Source organism: Embiotoca jacksoni, unplaced genomic scaffold (assembly GCF_022577435.1).
Source record: "Embiotoca jacksoni isolate LCO1_2020_lvr unplaced genomic scaffold, fEmbJac1.0.p SCAF_20, whole genome shotgun sequence".
Taxonomy (NCBI): domain Eukaryota; kingdom Metazoa; phylum Chordata; class Actinopteri; family Embiotocidae; genus Embiotoca; species Embiotoca jacksoni.
In genome coordinates, this window is record NW_027185341.1 from 7,634,689 (window position 1) to 7,657,353 (window position 22,665).

The 22,665-nt window shown below is 41.5% G+C and overlaps 2 protein-coding genes across 5 annotated transcripts; one reads left to right on the forward strand and one right to left on the reverse strand.

The window, feature by feature from the left end:
- Positions 1 to 2,189: 2,189 nt before the first annotated feature.
- Positions 2,190 to 5,425, forward strand: LOC138202233 (histone acetyltransferase p300-like). The gene is made up of 2 exons (XM_069156076.1): positions 2,190 to 2,403; positions 3,819 to 5,425. Exon 2 carries the CDS (start codon positions 3,848 to 3,850, stop codon positions 5,117 to 5,119), a length of 1,272 nt encoding a protein of 423 aa, XP_069012177.1. The 5' UTR covers positions 2,190 to 2,403; positions 3,819 to 3,847; the 3' UTR covers positions 5,120 to 5,425.
- A 4,509-nt stretch (positions 5,426 to 9,934) lies between these two features.
- cbx7b (chromobox homolog 7b) lies at positions 9,935 to 21,905 on the reverse strand. 4 transcript variants are annotated; one of them, XR_011178633.1, is made up of 7 exons: positions 21,605 to 21,905; positions 18,938 to 18,981; positions 18,370 to 18,435; positions 17,661 to 17,727; positions 17,172 to 17,556; positions 15,385 to 15,710; positions 9,935 to 10,402 (listed from the first exon to the last, which is right to left on the reverse strand). XR_011178633.1 is itself a non-coding variant. In XM_069156078.1 (7 exons), exons 2-7 carry the CDS (start codon positions 18,947 to 18,949, stop codon positions 15,508 to 15,510), a joined length of 774 nt encoding a protein of 257 aa, XP_069012179.1. In that variant the 5' UTR covers positions 18,950 to 18,981; positions 21,605 to 21,905; the 3' UTR covers positions 11,596 to 15,507. The 4 variants fall into 4 exon arrangements, 3 of the variants coding, with proteins under 3 accessions (XP_069012179.1, XP_069012178.1, XP_069012180.1); XM_069156078.1 differs by lacking the exon at positions 9,935 to 10,402 and adding an exon at positions 18,600 to 18,640 and having other exon boundaries at positions 11,596 to 15,710; XM_069156077.1 differs by lacking the exon at positions 9,935 to 10,402 and having other exon boundaries at positions 11,596 to 15,710.
- Positions 21,906 to 22,665: the final 760 nt, after the last annotated feature.

The window sequence follows — 22,665 nt, forward strand, 5'->3', positions numbered from 1 at the left end:
ATCCTGGAATTTCCACAGCAGCAGGTTAACAGTGCACGATGTGTAAAAGCTCCAGAGTTTTAGTATTTCAGGACGTTCACATCCAGGCTGTGGGCTCATATTTCTGCTACAGGACGCAGTCCAACTGTTTGCCAGCAGGGTGAGCATTTTCTAACCCATCAACCAAAGAAAAGTCATCAGAGCAAAGTGAAACTACAACATGCTGAAGTGATCAGGCTCTCAGGAGGTTTTACAATGACTCATTTTACACGGTGTTAAACAGTCAGGGTCATTTTCAGACTGAAAGCAGAGACAGGAAGCGATGTCATGCTTTGGGTTTTCATATTGTGGAGAACAATCTGAAAGAGGAAGTTGTTGCATGTAAAATGATTATTTTACGTATTTTCCAATCGGTTTAGTCCCATTGTTAGTTTTATATCTGCTCCAAATGTTGTTTGCAGCGCCAAGCACATCAGCAGTAAAATATAAAGGCCAATATCGGCTTGTCTTGTTTATCGTGTTAAGAAACAGGTTCCAAAACCAAAAACAACGTTCCATATCTGCTTAATTCAGAGTTTATCATCAGAACGACCAGCCGTCTCAGTGGAAGACATCTTGATGAAGCTCGTGTTTGTTTGGTGAAGAGACCGTTGGTTAACTCTGAAGCCGGCTCCTCGATGTAAAGATCTAACAAGCCGGGGTTGAAAAATACACTTCACTTGGTGTGTGAGTGTTAAACGACACACGGATCTGTTGCACTTTTCCCGTGAGTGAACACCCTTTAACTTCAGGCACATTTCCCTGCTCTACCATCCCTGTAAGTTTTCCAAATGTGGACATATCTGAATGTAAGTCGACTATGCACAGCTGGCTTTGGTTGTTGTCTCTTCCGTCTCAGTCCTCTCATGCTGAGAGGGACACCAGTTGACCAGACACTTTACAAACGCCCCTCTTTTGTCTCCTTACGGCCTGCTTTTGTCTTGCTGTGTTTTGCTCAGACTTGATTTTTCTCACCTTGCAGTCTACTTCCTGCACACATAGAGAAGCAGGTGTTGGAGAAATCCTCTGTTGGCAACATGGCTGCTGACATACTGCTGCACTCTGGCTCGGACTCCAAACAATAAACATGGACAATAACTCACCTCTGGCAAAATCCATCACACAACAATAACACTGTTGTCTGTTGTCTGTTTTTCTTGGTTGTTTAAATATAAAAAAACAAAAAAACTTTGCACTATTGTTTAGTTAGTTTTAATTTAATTATTCTATTCTATTCTATTTTATTGTATATACTGTGCATTTTTATATTTAATATTTTTTACTGTTATTTTATTTCTTTCCTGTCTATAAATGCTGCTGTAGTGAAAAAAATGTCCCCTTGGGGATTAATAAAGTATCTATCTGTCTATCTGTCTGTCTGTCTGTCTGTCTGTCTGTCTGCCTGCCTGCCTGCCTCCCTATCTATCTATCTATCTATCTATCTATCTATCTATCTATCTATCTATCTATCTATCTATCTATCTATCTATCTATCTATCTATCTATCTAACTAAAATCTGTGAAAGTGCTAAAATCTGTGCACTACTGGTGGAAACAGACTTTTAAGTGTTTGTCCAGTCGTTGTAGGTTTCAGCTGACATGCAGGTGAAACCAAAACTTAATTCAACTATAACTCTTTAGTTCACAAGACAAACTGATCTTCAGTGTGTAATGCACACATCTGTCCACCAGGGGGATGGCGTGTCAGTGTCGTTTTGCCTCGCCTTGGCGTAAAAAGTAAAGTGCCTCAGGTTTAGGTACAAAAAACAACAACAACACGTGGTTAGGTTTAGGAAAACAGCCTAGTTTGGGTTGAAATTTTACACAAGTAACTTTATGAAAGTTTATGTTAAGTTTCCAAAAAAAAAACCAAAGCCTGGTAAACAATGGTTCATCATTTCAGCCAATTCTAACCCGAACCTTCAGGTCAAAGAGTTTCTCATGTTTTCCACACGGGACACGTGTGATCACACGTATGACACATGTTCACCACATTTATACATTATATCCTTACACCTTATACATTCACATCTTCAGTCAAATGTCAACATGTATCAGAGTACATCTGTTTAATAAGCTGTAATAAGATCTGCGTCACCTGAAACTGGCCGGGTTGAACCAGAGACAAGGATCCTCCCTCTTTTCTCTCTTCCTCCTTTCTGGTCCCTCAGACCAGCGTCACAGAGGAGTGAGTGAAGGAAGGTATCACAAAGTCCAGGAGGAAGAAGACTATGTGGAAGGTGTATGTATTTATTAGTGGTATTTATTTCTCTCCCATCTGTTCCTGTGGTGTGGATCTACAGCTAACTCGCCCGGACTAAAAGGATCCTGCTTGGTGCCTTTCAAACGGACTCTGAAAGCGAAAGTCACCGAAAAGTCAAAGAGGTGAGATACAAAAACAAACCGTAGCAGCTGACACCGCTGACCTTGAGTCAACATTTTACTGGGACTTCTTCAAATTAATTTATAGTCTGTCTTTGAGACGCATCAGATTCACACTAAACCGAGTTTCCTGGTTTGATCTCTGGTACACGACGCTGAAGTCCGCTTCTGATCAGACTTTGAGGGTAAACCCGGTTTACAACCAGAAACTACGTTTGAAAGAACTTTTAGACAGTCTATGAAAGTCTAGTCCAAGTTTGACCTGTCGAAGTCTTGTGATTTTAGCTCTGGATCAGATCTAATCTGATCGAAATGTAAAATAAAAGGGAGTTAAATGTCCCGTTGTTGCATGTAATCAAATAATGGTTTCACTTTTCAGCCACGGTGTTTTACAGAATCAGCAGCCTCCTATCTGGGATCATTTAATCCAGGTTGGACCTGTCTAAGTATTGTAGAGTTAGATCTGGACCTGGTCTCATGTGGTCGAGGTGGTTTTCTGCGTTTTCACTAATTGATAACGGGTTTCTCAAAGTCGAAAGTGCGTCTACAGATTTAGGATTCATGTAAAGCGTCAATAACCTGCTTTTATTGCATTAAGAGGCGCAAAAAACCCGGAGAAATAGTCGGTCAGAGCTTTAAATCAGGTTTCCCTTAACTTTCTCCTCAAGATCCGAACCGGAAGCAAACTTCAGTCATACCTGCAAATTCACGGAGCAGCGAGGCCGACGGGCCTCATGCTCACATGTACAACAGTAATGAAAGAAAACAGAAGTAAAAGTCACTGTTGTTGATTGGAAGAAAAAGCCAGACATCTCAGAGCAGCAGCCCAAATTCATCTTTATTTTTTATTTTCCATTTCACTCGTATCCAAAATACGAAATCTGCTTGTTGAGAGAAGAGATAAAGAAGTTCCAGCATAGATAACAAAGCAAATAGAGGGTGTGGTCGGAGAGAACATGGGAACACACACACACACACACACACACACACACACACACACACACAATTTGACTATCACTAATTTGTTGAAAAAAAACATATTCTGTCAATTTGATAGTTTATTGATAAAAGTTTGACTGATCAATTGATCACATGTTCAACTGTAATGCTTTTTGGTTCTGGTGTTTTTTGAAAAAAAAAAAAAGTTTTAAATCAGTTACTATAAAGCCTAACTTGTACGGTTCTGGGATGTGCAGAATTATTGTTTATCCTCATCTTATTGAAGGTAAATTCATTCAACTTTATTCAAAGAAAATGTTCAATTACTCAAATGTCCCTGCCGGTTTTTGTTTGGTGACTTGTTGCCTTGTTTCACGACAGTAGAGTTTGCAGGTCAGACAGTGTTGGTGATGCCACGATACAACCTGCAGCATTCAGCGTTAGTATTTGTATCTGTGATTCATGTCCTCTGTCACCAGGTTACAACACTGAGGGCCACGAGCACCAGATGGAGAAATCAGATGAGAGTCCTGACCAGGCGGCCCCCCCCAGTCAGAGCCCACAAGACCAGGCTGCCCCCCCCAGTCAGAGCCCACAAGACCAGGCTGCCCCCCCCAGTCAGAGCCCACAAGACCAGGCGGCCCCCCCCAGTCAGAGCCCACAAGACCAGGCGGCCCCCCCCAGTCAGAGCCCACAAGACCAGGCTGCCCCCCCCACTCAGAGCCCCAGAGACTCTTGCCGCCTCAGCATCCAGCGCTGCATCCAGTCCCTCGTCCATGCGTGTCAGTGCAGAAATGCAAACTGCTCTCTGCCGTCCTGTCAGAAGATGAAACGTGTCGTTCAGCACACAAAAGGCTGCAAGAGAAAAACCAACGGCGGCTGTCCCATCTGCAAGCAGCTCATCGCGTTGTGCTGCTACCACGCTAAGCATTGTCAGGAGAATAAGTGCCCAGTGCCGTTCTGCCTCAACATCAAGCACAAGCTTCGCCAGCAGCAGCTGCAACACAGGCTGCAGCAGGCTCAGATGCTGAGAAGGAGGATGGCCATCATGCAGAGAGTGGGCCAGCCCGCTCCTGGAGGAGCACCTGGGGGTAATGGTCTTCCCTCTCCGGGAGCCAACAACGGAGCAACCGGTCCTGGTACTCCTACATCCGTTGGCACGCAGCCTCCTACCCCACAGACACCCACCCAGGGCAACATGCCTGCTCTTCCTCAGCAGCAGCAACATCCGGGTGGTTTGCCTCCATACAACCCCAGACCGACTGGAGCTTCTCCTCTCCACCAGTCCCTGGGAAAACCTGGTCTGGGTCCAGCCACCCCGCCCCAGCAGCAGCAACAACCCAATCAGGGCCAGGGGCCCATGCCGGGGCAAGGCCAGCAACAAGGCCAGCAGCAAGGCCAGCAGCAAGGCCAGCAGCAAAGCCAGCAACAAGGCCAGCAACAAGGCCAGCAACAAGGCCAGCAGCAAAGCCAGCAGCAAGGCCAAGGGGTGGCAGGGGCACCCGCTTCATTAGCAAGTGTTGCCGGATCAGGAAACCTTCCCCAGGCAGCACTACAAGATCTCCAGCGAACGCTGCGCTCTCCGAGCTCACCGCTGCAGCAGCAGCGAGTCCTCAACATCCTTCGTTCCAACCCAACCCTCATGGCCGCTTTCATTCGTCACAGAGCAGCCAGGTATCAAGGAGGTCAGGGTGGTCCCAGAGGAGCAGGAGGTCCTCCACAAGGAGCTCAGATGCTGAGAAGGAGACTTGTTGGCAGAAAGGCCACACATAAAGGGTGAAGACATGGTGAAGATTTTCTCTCCCGTCCCGTCCCGTTCCCGTTCTTATTGTAGGAGGAGATCATCTTTAGGCCGTGCAGTAAATTTGATTTGATGCTCTCGCCATTCATTTCTTAGATAACTCTTGTGTTGTAGTAGTCACAATGTTCTCCTGCAGTTTCTTTTTATTCCCCCCGTTGGGTCAGTACGTTGACAGCACCGAGAACACTGGTTCACTTGTTATGACATCAGTGTTGTGTGCCTTCACTTGTATATGGGTGACTGTGTCCGACTAAAAAAATGCTTCAATAAAAGACCAGAAAACAAGGGAGATTCCTGTTATTACAAACCCTGGAAGTCCTGATGTCCAGGGTGCTTTCACGTATCATTGTTAAGGTGCTTTTAGTCCTTAACCTCTTTTCTTTCTGTGAATTAATTATGTTATGAATTAATGTATTACACTGCACAGTCCAAGAACAGGAAGAATATATCCTAAAGCAATATTTGTTTTTAAAAGCAGTCAGTACACTTATCAAAACAATAGTCACGATAATGATATTCATAATCACAGCAACAGATGTTTAACACAAGTGGTCAATAAATAGTCGATAATAAAATAAAATTATGATATTAATAAAAAAAAAGTTTGGTTTTGGGTTTTGAGTCAACAGAATATTTTTAATAAAAACAACAAATGAAAATGACATTAATAAAAAGTAATGAGATGGTTGAATAATATTTTCTTCAGAGGCGATCAATGCAAAGGTTTGAAGGGTTCCTTCTCCAGACTGCATGTTTCAGCTCTTTAGATGTTTGATAGGATTCAGATCAAGGCTCGCAGAAATGTCTTTATTTATTTAGAAATGTGAAGAAAATTCAATACTTAATTAGAATTAGATGTGTCCTGGTTTTATCAAAACTATCTAGAGATATACTGTATAAAGCCTAAAAAAAAACATTACAAAAAAACAACTTGTTTGTTTAAAACGTTTCCGGTCGGTGACATCATTCTTCTTCTTTAAATCGCTCCTTTTGTTTTCACTTCACTATCTCAGCTGGTAAGTAACTCAACCAATGTGAACAAAGTACATGTATACTGTATAATGTAACAGCGGCCTACTGTCAATAGATCATAATAATAAATGTAACTTCACTAACTGACTGATTTCTGTTCACTCCCACATTATGGGATATTAACGGAACTAAACAGTCTGAAACACCGTCCCCTCGAACAGGCTGTAAAATTAAAACATGTTTCAATGTAAACAGACCCTGAATTGAGGATTTTGTTTGTTTAATCTGAGAAACGTATCTTTGAAGAGTGTCTGAAACTCCGATTCTCTTCCGGTTTTTAGATGTCGTGTTGACGCATCAGCTGCCATCAGTTGGTTAACCGCAGTTAACTAAAACCAAAAGCCCCCAAAAGCAAGCGGAGCTCTCATGAAAGTTATAAACAGTCTAAGAGTTTAATTTATTTTGTTTTATTATTTTTATTTTTTTTATTTCACTTTATTAATCCCCGAGGGGAAATTTCTTCACTACAGCAGGGGGGCTCTCAGGGGGGAGCTGCTGCAACAGGCTGCCACTAGCGCGGCGCCAGGTAACCTGACCTGAGGTGCATGTTTTTGGATGATGGGAGGAAGCCGGAGAACCCGGAGAGAACCCACGCAAGCACAGGGAGAACATGCAAACTCCGCATCATTATCATTATCAGTAGAGGCCACACGTTTAGCCAGGACACACTAACCAAATATAGCTTATATATTAAACCCTTTGCTGAAATGTGGAGAAAATTTAGGCTAATTCAGTAACAAAATATATAGAAACACATCAGTGACAAAAATAAATAGCAGAGAAATGTATAAATCCGTTTCACATAGGTTGTGTTTACAGATGATGTATGTAGATTTTATTTACTTGTTTAGTAACATGGACATATTCATACCACTATAGACTGAGCAGCACTGATGGAAAAAAAGGATTTGTCTCTTCCTCTTGTTTGCATCGTGGCTCCGGAAAGTCTCTTTGTCAAGAAGGCCCCGAAAAGTTTCCTTTGTTTTCCGTCTTATTTGCAAGTGATTCTTTCCGCATCTAATTGACGACTCCCTTATCTTGTGACCTACAACCAACTCTGTATTACCATACGAAAGCAGGTACAAAGGGAATGGGGGTGACTGTCAACTGTTTGTCACACTGTATGAAAGCTGCCCTAAGGAAGAGGACTGGGTTGGGAAGACGAGGACTGCTGGGGAAACCAGGCTGGGGAGAGCCCGGCTGGAAGGACTGCTGAGGAAGGACTGCTGAAGAAGGACTGCTAGAAGGACTGCTGGAAGGACTGCTGAAGAAGGACTGCGAGAGGACTGCGGAGGAGAGGACCTGCTGGGGGGATGGGAGAGCCTCGTTAGAGAACTGCTGGGGGGGGGGGGAGCACTGCTGGACACCTCTCTTTGAGGGTGCATGTAGTTGCTCCTTCTTGCGAGAATAAAATGTCCGATGTGTTTGATTCTGAACCAAGCCTCTCGAGTAATTTTTCCAACAAGCACCAAAGTCTGGACAATAACCACATTCATCCACAGATAAATAGGCACTAAGTGCATCACTTAAAGTGTCACATCACTGAGTGCTTCCTTTAATTGGCAGTGTATCATAGCTGAGGTGGACAAACACAAAACTGATGGACCAGAGCAGCTGAGCGGGAACAAACATGTGGTTTAGAAACTGTGGACACAATTGAGTTTTCCTTAACTAACAGAAATAAATAGAAAATATCAAGAGACATATCCATTTACAGGGTTCCTCAAAGGAGAACAATCATTTTCAGGAGTCAATATATTTTCTACTGTATATTGGCGAAGACAAATTGGTATTATTGGGCAGGACACGACCCGGATTAGTTCAAATGCATGTTCAAATAAAGTACCCCTTTAGAGTTTAATTTTCATTGCAAGATTTTTTTTTTTTTTTTTAAATCGATTGACCTTGTGTTTACGTTCACAGACAGACGAAAATGAAAAGAGTGCATCAGTCAAGGCTCAGTTTTGAGAAGGATGAGGATGAGGCATGAGGAATTTCCCCACTGTGGGATTAAAAAAGTCAATTTTATCTCTTAAAATAGAAAGAGAGAGGAAGATGGAGATGAGAGAAGAAGAGCAGGTACAGCCATCTGGGCCCACAGCAGGACGAGCATTATATCGCCTGATCACATTCAAACCATGCAGGCCTAATTAACACAGAGATATACGTTCTTTGGCCAGAATCACACTGGAAACGCTTGTTTCTGAACTGGACGAACGCTGGTGGTCACACAGACTTAGAAACAGGCTACAACTTAAACTTGTCACAGGTGTAAACATCCAACTTAACTCACCCACTGGATTCAGAGGCTTTCATGGCCTGGTTCTGGTCGCCCGTCACTTTCAGAGTCCGTTTGGAAGGCACCAAGCAACCTGGATGATCGTAAACTAAAAGTGTACTTTAGTCCTGGCAAATTAGCTTGAAGTAATCCACACGAGAGAGACGGTTTGTTGAAAATCAAGAGTTGTATAAGAGTAAAAAAAAAAAAAAGGAGGACTTTCTGAGAGCAAGCCTCACACACGCGTTGGTCTGTGGTGGCTTCTTCTTCTTTTTGTTTTATTGGTGGTTCGCAAACATCTTTCAGGTGCATTACTACTACCCACTGATGTGGAGTGTGGACCAAAGATCTACCCTTTCTATAATGCTTCTACCAAATAATGAACGATCATAGACTGTCCATAAAAGTGGACGTAGCCTCCAGGTCTGAAAATAAGAATAAGATACTTTAAAGTGCAATACCTGACTCTGAAAACCTATTGCTCCAATAGACTTTCATTCAACTTCTCTCATGAAATACAAAAGTCAATAAAAAAAATTTCCACAAGACATTATGGTGTCATTTGTTAAATTCACTCCTTCAGATCAGGACCAATACAGGTGGTGCTTCTCAAAATATTCCTTTAATTAATTAGATATTAGGCCTCAAAGAGAGGTATGTTTGGAGGGGAGTCTGGTTTGATTGACATGCCTAGGATGCAGTCAGGTTTCCGGTATAAGTGGGCGGGCCCAGTGCCCTCAGTCTGATCCACCCCTCACTCCTCCACAGCTCGGCCAAATATGGTCACTTCTGGCTCCAAAAAACTAAGATGGCGGCAGCCGAATGCCAAACTTGAGGCTTCAAAACAGCAGATGACAAACCAATGGATGACGTCACTGATTGGTTAGAACAAGAATGGTTGACTATTCTATCAGGATACAAGTTCTTGATTGCACTCAAAGCTGAGCACTTTTTCAGAGCCCAGACTCCAGCTTAGAAGGACCCTCAGCTTTCAGAGTTAGATACCTTAAGTGGCTTTTCAGTAGTTGCTTGCTGCCAGCAGGAATTATGAAAAGTGCCACATAAACATATCTTTCAGATGGCTTCAGGTAAAATGGAGGAGCCATTAAAAAAAAACGGTCTGATCAACACCTCGAGAACATGTTTCCTCTGCCACAGGCGTGATGAAAGGCGGTCATGAGGACATCACACTATGAAACCACTTGGTACACAAGCTGCAAGTATTAAACAGGAAGTCAATGCTCAATCATGTTTTGCACAGCTCAATTAGATATACACTGCTTGATCGTGATTCTTGTTGTTGGTGCATCATCTTAATACGGGTGATTTCAGAAATACATATAGTGTAAAAGTGCCTTTTATGTTCAAAACAAGCTTCTATTTGTCTGCTTGGACATGAAACTTTAGTTGGCTGACTCTCACACATGGCTGCTTGTAGCCTTCATGAGCACCAGTGGAGAGACAACATCATACAAGACGACGACTTTTATTCCTCCTCTGTGACCGCAAACACAATACATGGAGGACTGTTTAATATTCAGGGTTTAACAAGACATTTAGTGCGTACAAACAGTAACATGAACCACATTACACTGTAAGGATAAGACTATGTACTGGCACTTCTCAAATACACTCATACAAACAGAGGATGTGGTACTGCAACATATACACCCACACAGAAATACTGTGTGTTGGAAGTTTCTGATCCACCCTCATACTGCGTTTCATTCGTTGTTTGACTGAGTTAACAACATCATTTTTCACCCGCTCTCCTCCATCCCTTTGTTTTCCTTCTCTGCTTGCTCACCCCTCAGTGTTCAGACCATCTTCCTGACTCCAGACCCTGCTGCCCTCAAGGACCGTCGGGTGAGTAACCTGGTGGCCTGTGCCCGAAAAGTTGAGGGAGACATATACGAGTCGGGAAACAGACGAGTGAGTGGCTCACTGCATTACTGAGAAAAGGATGAGGAGAAAGATTTTCTGTCAATAGCCTGCAGCTAAGTCAGTCACAGATCCGTCTCTAAAAGTAACATAATTCTCAGATAATATGACGCTGAAGGTCCGGGCAGCAAAGTCAGAACATACGAGTGTGTTAACCTGTTGGTTTCTTAGTTGTTTTAAGTTAAAACCATTTTTTTGTTATCGTTGTTAATCTATTTTATTGGCCTTTCTATGTACATTCGCCTTTTTAATTACTGATTTTCTTTGAGACGTGCTGATTCCCCTCCTCTCTTTTTGTCAGGCTGAGTACTATCACTTGCTGATGGAGAAGATCTATAAGATCCAGAAGGAGCTGGAGGAGAAGAGGAGCAATCTTTCAGACTGTGACACTCGGTCCGACTTGCAAGCGCTTCCATAAAAGACAAGAAAACAGCTTCTCCATTGTGAATCTTTACTCTGGAATTTCCACAACTGCAGGTCATGTCAGCTGCCAACCAAGGACCTAAAGGAGAGATGGAGGATGAGGGAGAGAGGCCCACTAACAGCTGGAAGGATTGTTTTTGTTGAGTTTATCGCAGTCAGAGATACAAAGAACTTTGTCATCTGTGAACCTTTTGCTAGCAGCGAAATGCCTTCAACTGTATCTTCAAAGTATCTGATGTGAAACCTGTCGAATAAAACATCGAGGCCGACATGGAGACCAACACGGTGAAGGAGATTACTGTTATTGGGACATCTTCCAGGTATCGTTGTTAATAATACCAAGAAGATGTCTCACTTTTAGCAGGAAGACTAAAAAAAAAAAAAAACTTTTCCCCTGGTATTACTATACAACCTGTCCCTTACGTGGATTAAGATTCTTGAAACCTCTTTGTGGCACTGCACCATTCATGAACCACTCAGCTGCTAGGAAGAAAAAGAGGGACTGTTAGAGGTCAGGAGGGTGTGAGGCTCAGAGTCTGAAGCCTTCTCAAACGCTCCTCCAAAGTTGATATGAAACACTGACGCCATCTAGTGCACACGTGGAGAGAGTTTTTAGTTTAGGAGGTTTGGTGGTCACTCGGACAGACAGACAGACAGACAGACGGATGTAGACAGAGACACAGATATATATATAGAGAGATAGAGAGACAGGCATAGATAGATAGACAGATCTATAAATCCCTTCAGTTACTGTAAATAAGCAGGAGAAGTCATCTAAAACTGATATTAAACATGAGCAACATTTATTGTAGTATTACCATAGAAATATTCTAAACACAATGACTGGAGCAGGTAATGTGCAGGGTTACATCACGATAAAGTGCAAGGTTCTTCGCTCAGTGGTGGACGAAAGCAGCACAAGCGACCTCGTCGGGCAAAACGCAGGCGGCTTGTTTTGTCATGTCAGAACATTTATATATGGCATCAGCTCAGTGGTTATCACAAACGGTATAAAAACTATCCTGTTCAGTCATCTGCGTGACAAACACACAGGTATCGTTAAAGAATAAATATACATTCAGGTCGATGTAGAAAAATAACCACTAAAAAATACAGGTCTCCCCCGACTGTCTCCGCTTTAACGTCTCCTCGTATTTCAAGTCTTAATGACATCAGTGGAGGACGTCGCATCCAGACAAACAGAAACAAAATAAACTGGGACAGTGTGTGTGTGTGTGTGTGTGTGTGTGTGTGTGTGTGTGTGTGTGTGTGTGTGTGTGTAAAGGACAGAGGGGGACATTAATATCTCCACAGACAAAACAACAAATAAGATGCAACATCAGGCACTTCCATTCCCTGCAGCTTCATTGTCACACAGAGACAGTTTTAGGATCATGAGACGCTGACCCATCATCCTCAGTGTTGGTATGAACAACATGAGGACCAATGGGACGCCACCGTGGGAGGGTCCAGAGACGGGACACATCACATCGGCCCCTGTGTCCACTGGGCAGGAAGCCATCAGAGTTAAGACCGAGTTAAGATTCACTCTCACTGAATACTGATGAAGGGAAAGCTGTGGGGAAACTTTGATTCTGTATTTTGAGTTATTATCCTGAATTAAATTGTCATAGTTATTTTTGATATCTAAATCTATTTGGATATCCGTTTTTATAATCTATTGATAATTTTAGTAACAAACCTTGAAGTGAAATTGTTTTATAAACTGGAAGAATAAACTTTAAAGGTGCATTATGGAAGATTTAAATCCCATCTTGTAATACCACTTCGTACCTTAAGGGGCGATAGTGAGTCACTGCAGCGTCTGCCTTTAGTCTGTCTCTGAAGGTTTTGGCAGTTTGGTGGAATTTTGCATATTTATTTAGAATACGTTTTTGGTACCGTGTGTTTCGTTATTAGCTGCACTAAGACGTCCGTTTTGAATCGTTTGTTTGCTACATAAAATTGCTTCAGTCTGGTAGAAAGCTAACTGCTCTGAACTCCTTATCAACAAACAACTAACATATCAACACCGGTAACTGTAACGTTACACAATTAGCTGCCTTTAGAAGTTATCGCTAGAGAGGCAACGCTCGCATTGACGGCTGTTCACTCTCGAGTCTAAAACAAACATTGGGAGTTTCGTGTGAAACTTCATTCCAAAACTGATATTTCTTAGTAGTCTGTGGAAAATATTTGATAATTTTTTAACAACATTTTTTTTTTCCATTTCCATGACAACTGAGCAAACTCAGTCTATGAGATTAGTCCATCAACTGCTTTATCCAGAGTCAAGAATGAACCTGCTGATGCTTAACTGGATTTTAAAATAAACCTTGAGATATGTGATCTCATCCCAGTGAACAATCACCTTATTTTTTTTTAATCTGTGTTGTATAATCAAATGCAGCGAGGTGTTTTTGGAAAGCTCTTCTTGTCTCAACTTCATTAGCTGTGATGGATTAACTATTTTATTCTATGTTCAAATCAACAAAGTGATGGTCAATTCACTGAAAACTGTAACTTCCTAAAGGTCACACTAAACACTGTTTTACAAAAACAGTTGTTAGTCCTGTAAACTTTGTGATTTTCAGTTCAAGCACGATACAGCTAAATCAATTCAGAGTACAAATGTGGCTTTTAGTGGAGAGTTTGTTGTACGCTAATTGTCTCAATGAGGCTTTTCCACTTATTGATGTGGAATTACATTTAGGGAACAACACAGAATCCTTGTAATTTATTCAAAAGCTACTGAATGTTGGTGTAAAACGTCTTTAGACTTAAATGTCAGCTTTGCTATTTGCCTGTAAAACTGTCGGTCTCTCTCAACGAATGAGGCTCCTGGTGGACACACAAACCGTTGTGATGTAAATACAGTGCAAATCCACGATACATTCTGTTATCAAGTCTCTTGTGGTTTGTAATTTTGGTGTAAAGTTAATTTGTATGGAGGGCTGTGTGTTTTTGAGAAGAAGATGTAGGTGGACCAAGAAAAACTAGACTGTCTGTCTTTGCATTGATTATAACTGTACCGGAGGAGGAAGGCGTGCAGGCGGATCAAATCGCCTCTCAGAGGATTTTGAAACGCGCACAGGACTAAGCCGCGTGTTGTACAGTAATAATATAACAATAATATTTGTTCTGCAGGTTACAGCTACAGCACTGCATGTTAGTATGGGACTCACAGCTACGTCCACCTCACTGTAGTTGGAAGCATGTACCGTATTCAGTGTGGAAGAGAGACGACAAACAGCGGCTACGTTTACATGCACAGAAGCTTCTTCCTCTTCGTCTTCACGTGGTCACGAACGGCACTCAGATCAAGACTCTGAGTGACCAGTGACGAAGTACATTTACTTAAGTGCTGATTGTTAATGCAAATCTAAAGAATGAGAGTGTTTTTAATTTAGAGTTTTAAGCTACTCTACACTCTTAAAACACTATATGTATCTAAAGGACCAGTTTTTAAAGGAAACTACGAGTCACTTTACCTCCTCTCACACATTTTCAACAGTGGAAGACTTCAGGGGTTGACAGCTACCCTCCGTCCTGCTAACAGGAACCGATTCTCAGCCAACGTCTGCGCCTCTTTCAGTTCTTTAGTGGCTGCGACTGCACCTCAACTACAATCAGCCTGAATACTTGGGTCAGACATTTTGGTCTGGAGTAAAAAAAAAAAAAAGATTTATAAAGACAAAACAGAATCATAGTCCCGTATTTAAGGGTTGTATATGTTTTTCACAGTATTAGAACCGTCTCAGAAAATATCACATCATGATACAAAAAAAAAAAAAAGATTATTTTTTTTTTTTTTGCAACTATTATTAGTAATTCAATTATTATTATTTTTGTTATTATTAGTTAAAATTGTCAATCTGAAGGGTAAAAAGTCTGAAAATGAATAAAATACATTAATGTAAAGCAGGATTTAACTGCTGTAATTTGTTGGGGTGGAGCTTTTTTTGAACTATTTTGCATCCAAATGCAACTCATGATTATTGTCATTATGGAATAATAAGATGTTGATTTTCTCATATAATTGATTGAATATTTGGTTTTTAAAAAGTATGAAAATAGCGCCGTCACAACGGCTCTAAATGATTATCAAAAAAGTTGCCAGTTTACTGGATGCCAGACTTTATGTACCTCAACCTCGCTCACACACTCGCTCATCGTGAGCTGAGAGCCCACGATGTGAAAAATTGTTCCAATAGCAACTTTTAGGACTTTTTAACAAACATGATTTTTGTTAGTCAAGTTATAAACGGAACATTTGATCTGCATGGAGGGAAGCTCAAAGATGTTTGATGTGTTTGCTCCTTTAGCAAACGCTGCGTGATACTGCTATATCTATGCAGCCCAACCCTTATTTAGTACAATAGTATCACGTCAGCCTGTCTGTCTGTTCAAACTCTGTTTCAATTACACAAATTCCTCTGTTGTTATTATCAATTAGAGATTAAAGTTAGCTGTCCATGTCAGTCCCACTGTATGGGACAGTCATCCCATTGAGACGTTACCAGGAGTTCGGCTGTTCAGTCGCCTCAGTGCATGTAAATGTAGCACTCACCGAACTGGAAGTAGCTGGCATGGGAAGAGAGAGAGAGGGTGCAACACCACCATTCACACACTGTGATAAAGTCACTTCCTCCACCTCCCTCTCGCAGCGCCTCCACTGCCGACCTGCTCCCACTCAGACCTCCAGGACCCAGTCTCTGAAGAAGCCTTTGGCCACTCTGGACTCTTGAAAAGTCACTGTGAGGGAGTTGAGGGTGACGTCTGTGACGGTCACCTCTCCTGGGCCGACGACGGGTCTCCAGACGTCGCTCGGCTTCTCCGATGCAGCGACCTCGTCTGGTTCAACAGCGGTGCACCAGTCGTCTGTCTTCTCCTGTCCTGATGGAGGCAGGATCATGGAGAGACAAAGACGGAGGGAGGAAAAGGGCAGAGTTGCAGTCAGACAGCAATTACATCAAGCCTATCACTCGTGGACTATTATTGAGTTAACCTCCCTGGAACTGACGTGGATCTTTGCTCTGATAAATATTATGAATTAGCAGAGGCAGGAACAGACAGCTATTAGTGTTTCCCAGATGCCACATTATTATTTTGGGGGAGACGTCTTTACTTTAAATTACTGCCAACTGAACCTCTTTTACATCTGCAGTCAAACATTAAACATTTGAGCTTTAAGACAAAACAGCACAACAGCTGCAGGTGTTTTTGGTAGTTTCAGACAGATGCAGTTGTCACTTTTTCCATCAAGCGCCCACATTGGTTAAATAGCAATATGTGCACCCATGGGTGTCTTAAAATTGCTATCTTGAAGCAGCAGAAAGCCAGTGCGTGATTAACCAACAAAAACCTGTTATTAGAATTAAATCCTATCCTGTAATACCACTTTGAACATCTTGTTCTGCTTCTGTTTTACCATCATCGTGTTTAGAATATCCTTCTTCTTCCGATGTCGGCAGACTGGACGACTCGCCGTACCATCTTGTGGTACAAAGTGGTATTACAAGAAAGGACAGATCGGGGCTAACTGGTTAGCATGCTATCTTCAGCAGATGTCTCTGTAACACAATACAGTAGATGTCTGTAGTAAAACATCAACACTGATATTTTAGTTCATTTTTAAACCAAACTAAATATCTTCCACATTGACCCTTTAAGTCAATGGGGCAGAATTTTACTGTCATTTTAAGGGCACATTATTTAGGTAGCAACATGCGCCTGGACAGGCAGGTGCACAACACACTTATACTCGTATTTGTTGCAAACAAAGAGATGCACAGCAGCGCACAAACATACCAAAAAAATGAAAAATAAAAAGGTTACAGAGAGAGATTCTCATTATTTTTACATCAAACTTCACAATTTGTTCAAAAACAGACCTGTTTCATCTGCAGAGAAGCCTGCTTGGCAAATCTGCTGTTACAATATCCAATCCAACAAGGTACAAACACACCTGGATTTCAAAGGGACACTCTGATTGGTTTATTTTATGTTGCACCCAAAACATTCTGATTAATCATGAGTCTAAGTACAAGCCTTCTCTTCCATGTACCTCGCTTTGGTGCAGATTATTAATTGGATTTGGACAAATCCTAAATGATCAATGAAAAAGAGCCGCAAGAGACTGCAGACATTTACATGAAAAATAGAGTCTTTAATGGGTCTATATTTTGCCCTCAGCATCAATTGCTCTTTAATCAGCTCAGGATGAGGCGAGTTTTATGCGTTTGGTTGCATGCCCAGCGAAAAGAGTTTGAGCTTCGAGGAAGTTCACTACGAGTCGAATAAAACTGGGTCACGACGGTGATTAGAGTCCACTGGCTGACCGACTGACACACATACCATTTAAAATGCCTTCGCTCATCTTTGCCGTCTCCTTCAGTGCCTCCTCTTGCTCCTCCTCCTCGTCATCTTCTACACTGTTGTCCACCTCCTTGTCCTCGTCCTCCTCATCCTCGTCCTCCTCCTCCTCATCCTCCTCCTCATCCATCCCTTCCCAGTCCTCTTGTGTCAGACTTGGAGAGTTTGAGCTAAGGCATCTGAACTCCGACCTCCTCTGTTCGCTTTTCCGGTGTGCCAGTAGTGGTTGTGGGCTCTGCCTGCAGGCCATGTACGGCTGATCCTCGTCTTTTGGGACCAGAGAGCGCGTCAGAGAGAGACGCAGGCGAGGCGGAGGTTTCTCTGGAGTCTTGTGAGCGCTGCGGAGATCCATGGTGTAGACCGTATTCTGAATGAAGACCAAACAGAAAAACGACGTTTGACAATACGCACCACTGCTGGACAGGCGGTCAACAAGGGGAAAAGATGTTTAAATTGAATTCAAAACGTCACCTGCAGAAGGAGTCTCTTGGCTTTGGTTCCTTTCCTCCTATGAATCAGAGCTCGGTCTCTCTGCTCTCTAGAAAAGTCAAACAGACTGGTAACTGGTTGGCAGAAAAACGCTGACTAACTGACCATTTTTAGTTGATGTTGTTTGGACAGAAAGGTAACAGACTTTTATCTATATGGGTTTTCACTGGGTAACATTTTCCCATCAAAAAACATAGATTTACGTTTATTAACTAGGGTCTGTCATTCAGTGTAGTGCACATTAATGTGTGCCTGCAATCACAATGAAGAGAACTGAAGATGCGAGCGATAGTCTGTCTTCTGTGAGCAGCGGACACGATTTTGGTACCGGAAGTGTTCTGGTTTCTGTTTATAGTGGAGTCGTATTGACCAATCAGGAGCCACCAGCTGGCTTCGGCTAACTGCAGGTAAACAGTCCGTGTGGAGAGCAAAGAATGAGGAACGCATATAAAATGTGATCTCAGAATCCATCGGCCATCGGCTACATCGTTTTAACTCCGATAGCAGATACGTTTTGAGTTTGGACATCCAACAAGCCAGGACAAACGCTGATTCCCCATGGGGAGAGGTCTTTGATCTTGGTCTGCTGAGTCATGATCTTTTTATGATAAATATAATCACAGAAGTGTATTTCTGCCCCACTATGTGTCACAGGTCGAGCTTTTCATCAGGCTCGTATTACGTGTCTTACTTCTCTTCGTAGGCCTGCAGCAGGCGCTGGTCCAGAATGTGTTCCTCAGGTTCCCAGGTACTATACCTGGACGAGGTCACAGAGAAGGGTATAAAAGCCTTCTTTATTTTTCCATGAACGCCATCATTTATTTGTTTTTATAAACAGTCAGCTGATTAAATCAGTGTGTTGATTATATGTGTTGCTGGTTTAACATTTCCCTTTAAAATGTTGTCTGAAAATGGGCTCACACATTGGCTCCATCTTCTTCAGTCAAAGTGGATGGTATCATCTACAGAGAGTCAACCAGTCATTACGTTTTAATCACAGTGAAAGAAAGTTTTTTTTATAGATTTAAAAAAACAAACAACATAAAAACAAATTCTCATACTTTTTAATAACTTCTATACCTTTACTTAATTATATCATTGTTCTAACTCATGGTGAATATGCTACTGTACACTATCATTGTTACAGAGTTTTTCTTTGTGTGTGCGTAATTTGTTGTACATGTCAATGTGATTATGAGGAAAATATTTCATTTCATGTTATCCATCCATTGTTCTGTAACTTAAGTCCACACACTCACTTGGGAGGCCATCCTGTCCACTTCAAGAGATACTCCACGTTCCCCTGTGGAGACACAAAGTTTAAGAGCAGCCTCAGTAAACAGGTTAATGTCATAATGTCACAGAATATAATCTAGTTTTTACTTGTTTTAATCTAACAGTCATTAAAAGGTAAATCAGCTGATGATCAATGAGAAATTAAAAAAAAAGTATTCTTATTCTTTAGTCTAGAAAGTCTAAAAAAAAAACACATTTTAGATTTCCTCAGGTCAGATTTCATGTTATTATGATAGTGATTCCCAAACTGAAACAAGACTCCACCTGGTGTTCAAAATCCTGGCTGAAAGGCCCTCATACTGGCCCATGTCAAAAAAACTTAATTTATTTTACTTCTATTTTAAACAACAGTTATTATATACTGTACTGTATACACTGTTGTGTATACAGTACAGTATATAATAACTGTTGTTTAATCATATATATTTAATCATATAAAAATTTGTTGTTAATTTAAAAAATTTTGAAATTCGCCACTTAGCAAAGCGCTAGCATTAGCTTGACACAACTGAATTCAAACTCCTCAGCCGTTTATATTAGCAAGTAGAAAGAGAGGAATTTTGAAATGTCCCAAGACCAGCTGTTTCTGCACCGCAGCCCCGCCGAGTATGAATGATTTTTTCTGAGTGCTCTGATTGATAAATATATTCTTTACATCTTAAAATTGTAGCCTTGTGTTTATTCCCCATAAAGTTGTCTGAGGCTACTGCTTGATCAGTGAATTACATTTTCTGGAACAAAAAAAAACAACAAAAAAGATATCTGCAGTAACAAGTGGTACTTGGAGCATCTAACTTGGAATATGCTGATACATGGTCTGAAAAGTTTAGGAAATTTTGTAATCAGGTGAAAATGTCAAACCCTGAAGGGCTGCAACTTCTGCAACATTGATTTAGAATTTATGGAAACTTTTGGAGAGCTGCATCTCGTTGATGACCTGCCAAAGGCTGCCTGCGTCGTTTGTGGGAGATGCCAAGTTTACTTTGTTTCCTGTTTGATTATAACTGCCCTCACGACAGAAAAGGTTACAGATCTCATCTCCACAAGAGTTTCTATCAAGCTTTAATCATGATTAAGAAAAGACGTGACCATAATTCCCCAAGTTGCTCCTGCTGAATCATAAATTTATTGCATCATACAAGTATATCATATAAAAATGAAGTCGTTCAAGTAAAAGTCCTACTCTTGTTTCTATGAAAGCGCAACTGATTGATCACTGTAAATTAATCTCAGCAATGCTTACTTGCATTTTCTTATCAATAATCATATCTGTACTCATGTAGATTCTTTCTATTGAATAGAGTGTATATGTGGGGATATGTTGACATGCCATCAGACAATATAATTCACATATCATTTAAAATGATCGGTATGTTTTCTCCATACTAGCTAAGCCACTCAAAGTCAGTCATCCTTGGTGACATCATCCCATAATAACTTCCAGGCTCTCAAAGGTATTCTCAGCTGGTGAAGTCACCACTTTTCCCGACACCCGGTTCCTCATATACAGTAAAAGAAGATGAGTGTACTGCCTAATTAAGAGCATCCCATGTGCTCGGCTGTAATGAATTAATCTAAAAAGCCTGATTTCCATACCTTACAACACAGATCACTTACATATTTTAACACATGATGCATTTAAATAATATGCACACATAGACAATTTTTTTTTAATAGCTCTCCACTCCTTATATGTTGGCATATCACTACTGGTTACATACATCTTCTGAACGCACTCAGAAAATGTATGTTGTTGTTAATCACTATGATTATATTCGGTATATTATAGCTGAAAAACTTGATTAATCACAGTTGATTGGCAGCGAAGGACAAAAGAATTTATTATTTAGTTCATTCAAAAAGTAAAATGCCAAAAATTCATTTTTATAATTAGTTTTTTTTTTTAATTAAGCATTTCAAAGAGGTCACTTTTGGCTTTGGTATATTATAAAAGGTAATTTAGACCAAACTTCTAACAGTTTAAAAGTTAATCGGTCATCAAAAATAATCATTAGTTGCACTCGGCATAAACTGACCAACATTGCTAATGACAGAAAATGCAGCTTAATATGCATTTAATATTTCTACCTTTGAATCTGTATTTATAGCTTCGACTTTTAAAGTTCACAGATGTGAAATCAAACAGATGTTTTCCTTACCAGTTTGGTTACAGTGGTGGAAAGTAGTTTCAGGGGGCCCTCCTGTGCCCTTGGGCCTCATAATTCCTAGCTTCGCACCTGCACATGTCAACACACTATGGTAATTTAGACTCTAACCCAATTAGCAAGCAAACGGGCCCAAAACAAAGGTGTGTGGTTGATAACGCGCCTTCCTCCAGCCTATTTAAGGCAAACACCTGACACGTTAAGCTCTCGTGCAATGACAACAGTCTCCACGTTACGTTAGAGGGACATCCTCACGTCACCGCCCCCTTAATACAGCCTGCAATTAGATAACCAGATTAGTAGCGCACTACTCTTCATTTAATCTCCCAAGCTTTCATTAGCATCCAAAGTAGCATCCTCCCCCCCCCAAAAAAAAAAATGTGTCTCCGTCAAATGCTGACAACGTCCGCAGTTAAACGGACTGACAGATTTGGGCAACATTTTTTTTTTTTTTTAAACCTTTACCTTTCTAACTCTTTTCTTGACGACTGATTCCACAGCAAACACTTGCTCTCCAATCGCCGACAGCTCCATCTCTGCGCACGCTGCCGTCCGCTGGGTTTTAACTGCGTCCGTCTCCTCCACAAAACGGAGCTAACGTTAACTGCTTACGACAGCGGCAACTCCGCTCCGTCCGCTGCCCCCCGGTTCTCCCTCGGCCGCCTACTTTCCCTGACAGTTTAAGGCCCCATTTATCCAGAGCGACTTGCTTGCGTCCGGTGACTTTACAAAATCTGCGACACATCTGCACACCGCTTGGCGCGCGCCCGGTTCCCGACGCGCGCTCCCTGACGGTGAGTCGGCGCGCGCGCACCACCGAACTGCCCCATCGTCCTCGGTACTCGGTATCAGTATTGATACCAAAAACAATGACAGTACCCACTTACTTTACTTACAGCAGCAACACCACGATGTTCAAGTATTCTAGATCAATGAAAAAGTAGCATTTGACAGCCGCAGCTGCTTGTTTAACTACTTTATAAACGGATAGAAAACATTCACTGGTTCCTAACCTCGGGTTTGGGACCCTCCAGAGGGTCACAAGATAAGTCTGAGAGGTCATGAGATGACTACAGGGATGGAGTCACAGATTTGTTCTCATGTTTTTACGTTCTTCTAATCTGTGCTTCTTGTGAAATATTTGATTAGTTTACCTGTCTGGACTTTTTATATTGTGAAACTACAAAAACTTTAGACATCTGAAATGACACAAGGGCCCCCCAACCCAACTTTCTGTAAGGTGTCAAAAGCCCAAAAGTGTTGGAAAACACCATCTAAATCTTTTACTGTGTTAATAAGATTATTCTTTAATGTAAACTCTTAATTTGAAAAGTATCAAGGAACGGCACCTGTTGAAGAAAAAAGGACAATATTTACCTCTGAAATGTAAGATGGTTAGAAGTAGTACAACATGAAAATATACAAGTACAAATACCTCAAAATTGTATTGAAGTACAGTACTTCAGTGCTGTAAATAACATATTTACCTTCCATCAAACATGTCCATTGAGGCTGAGAAGAGGGAC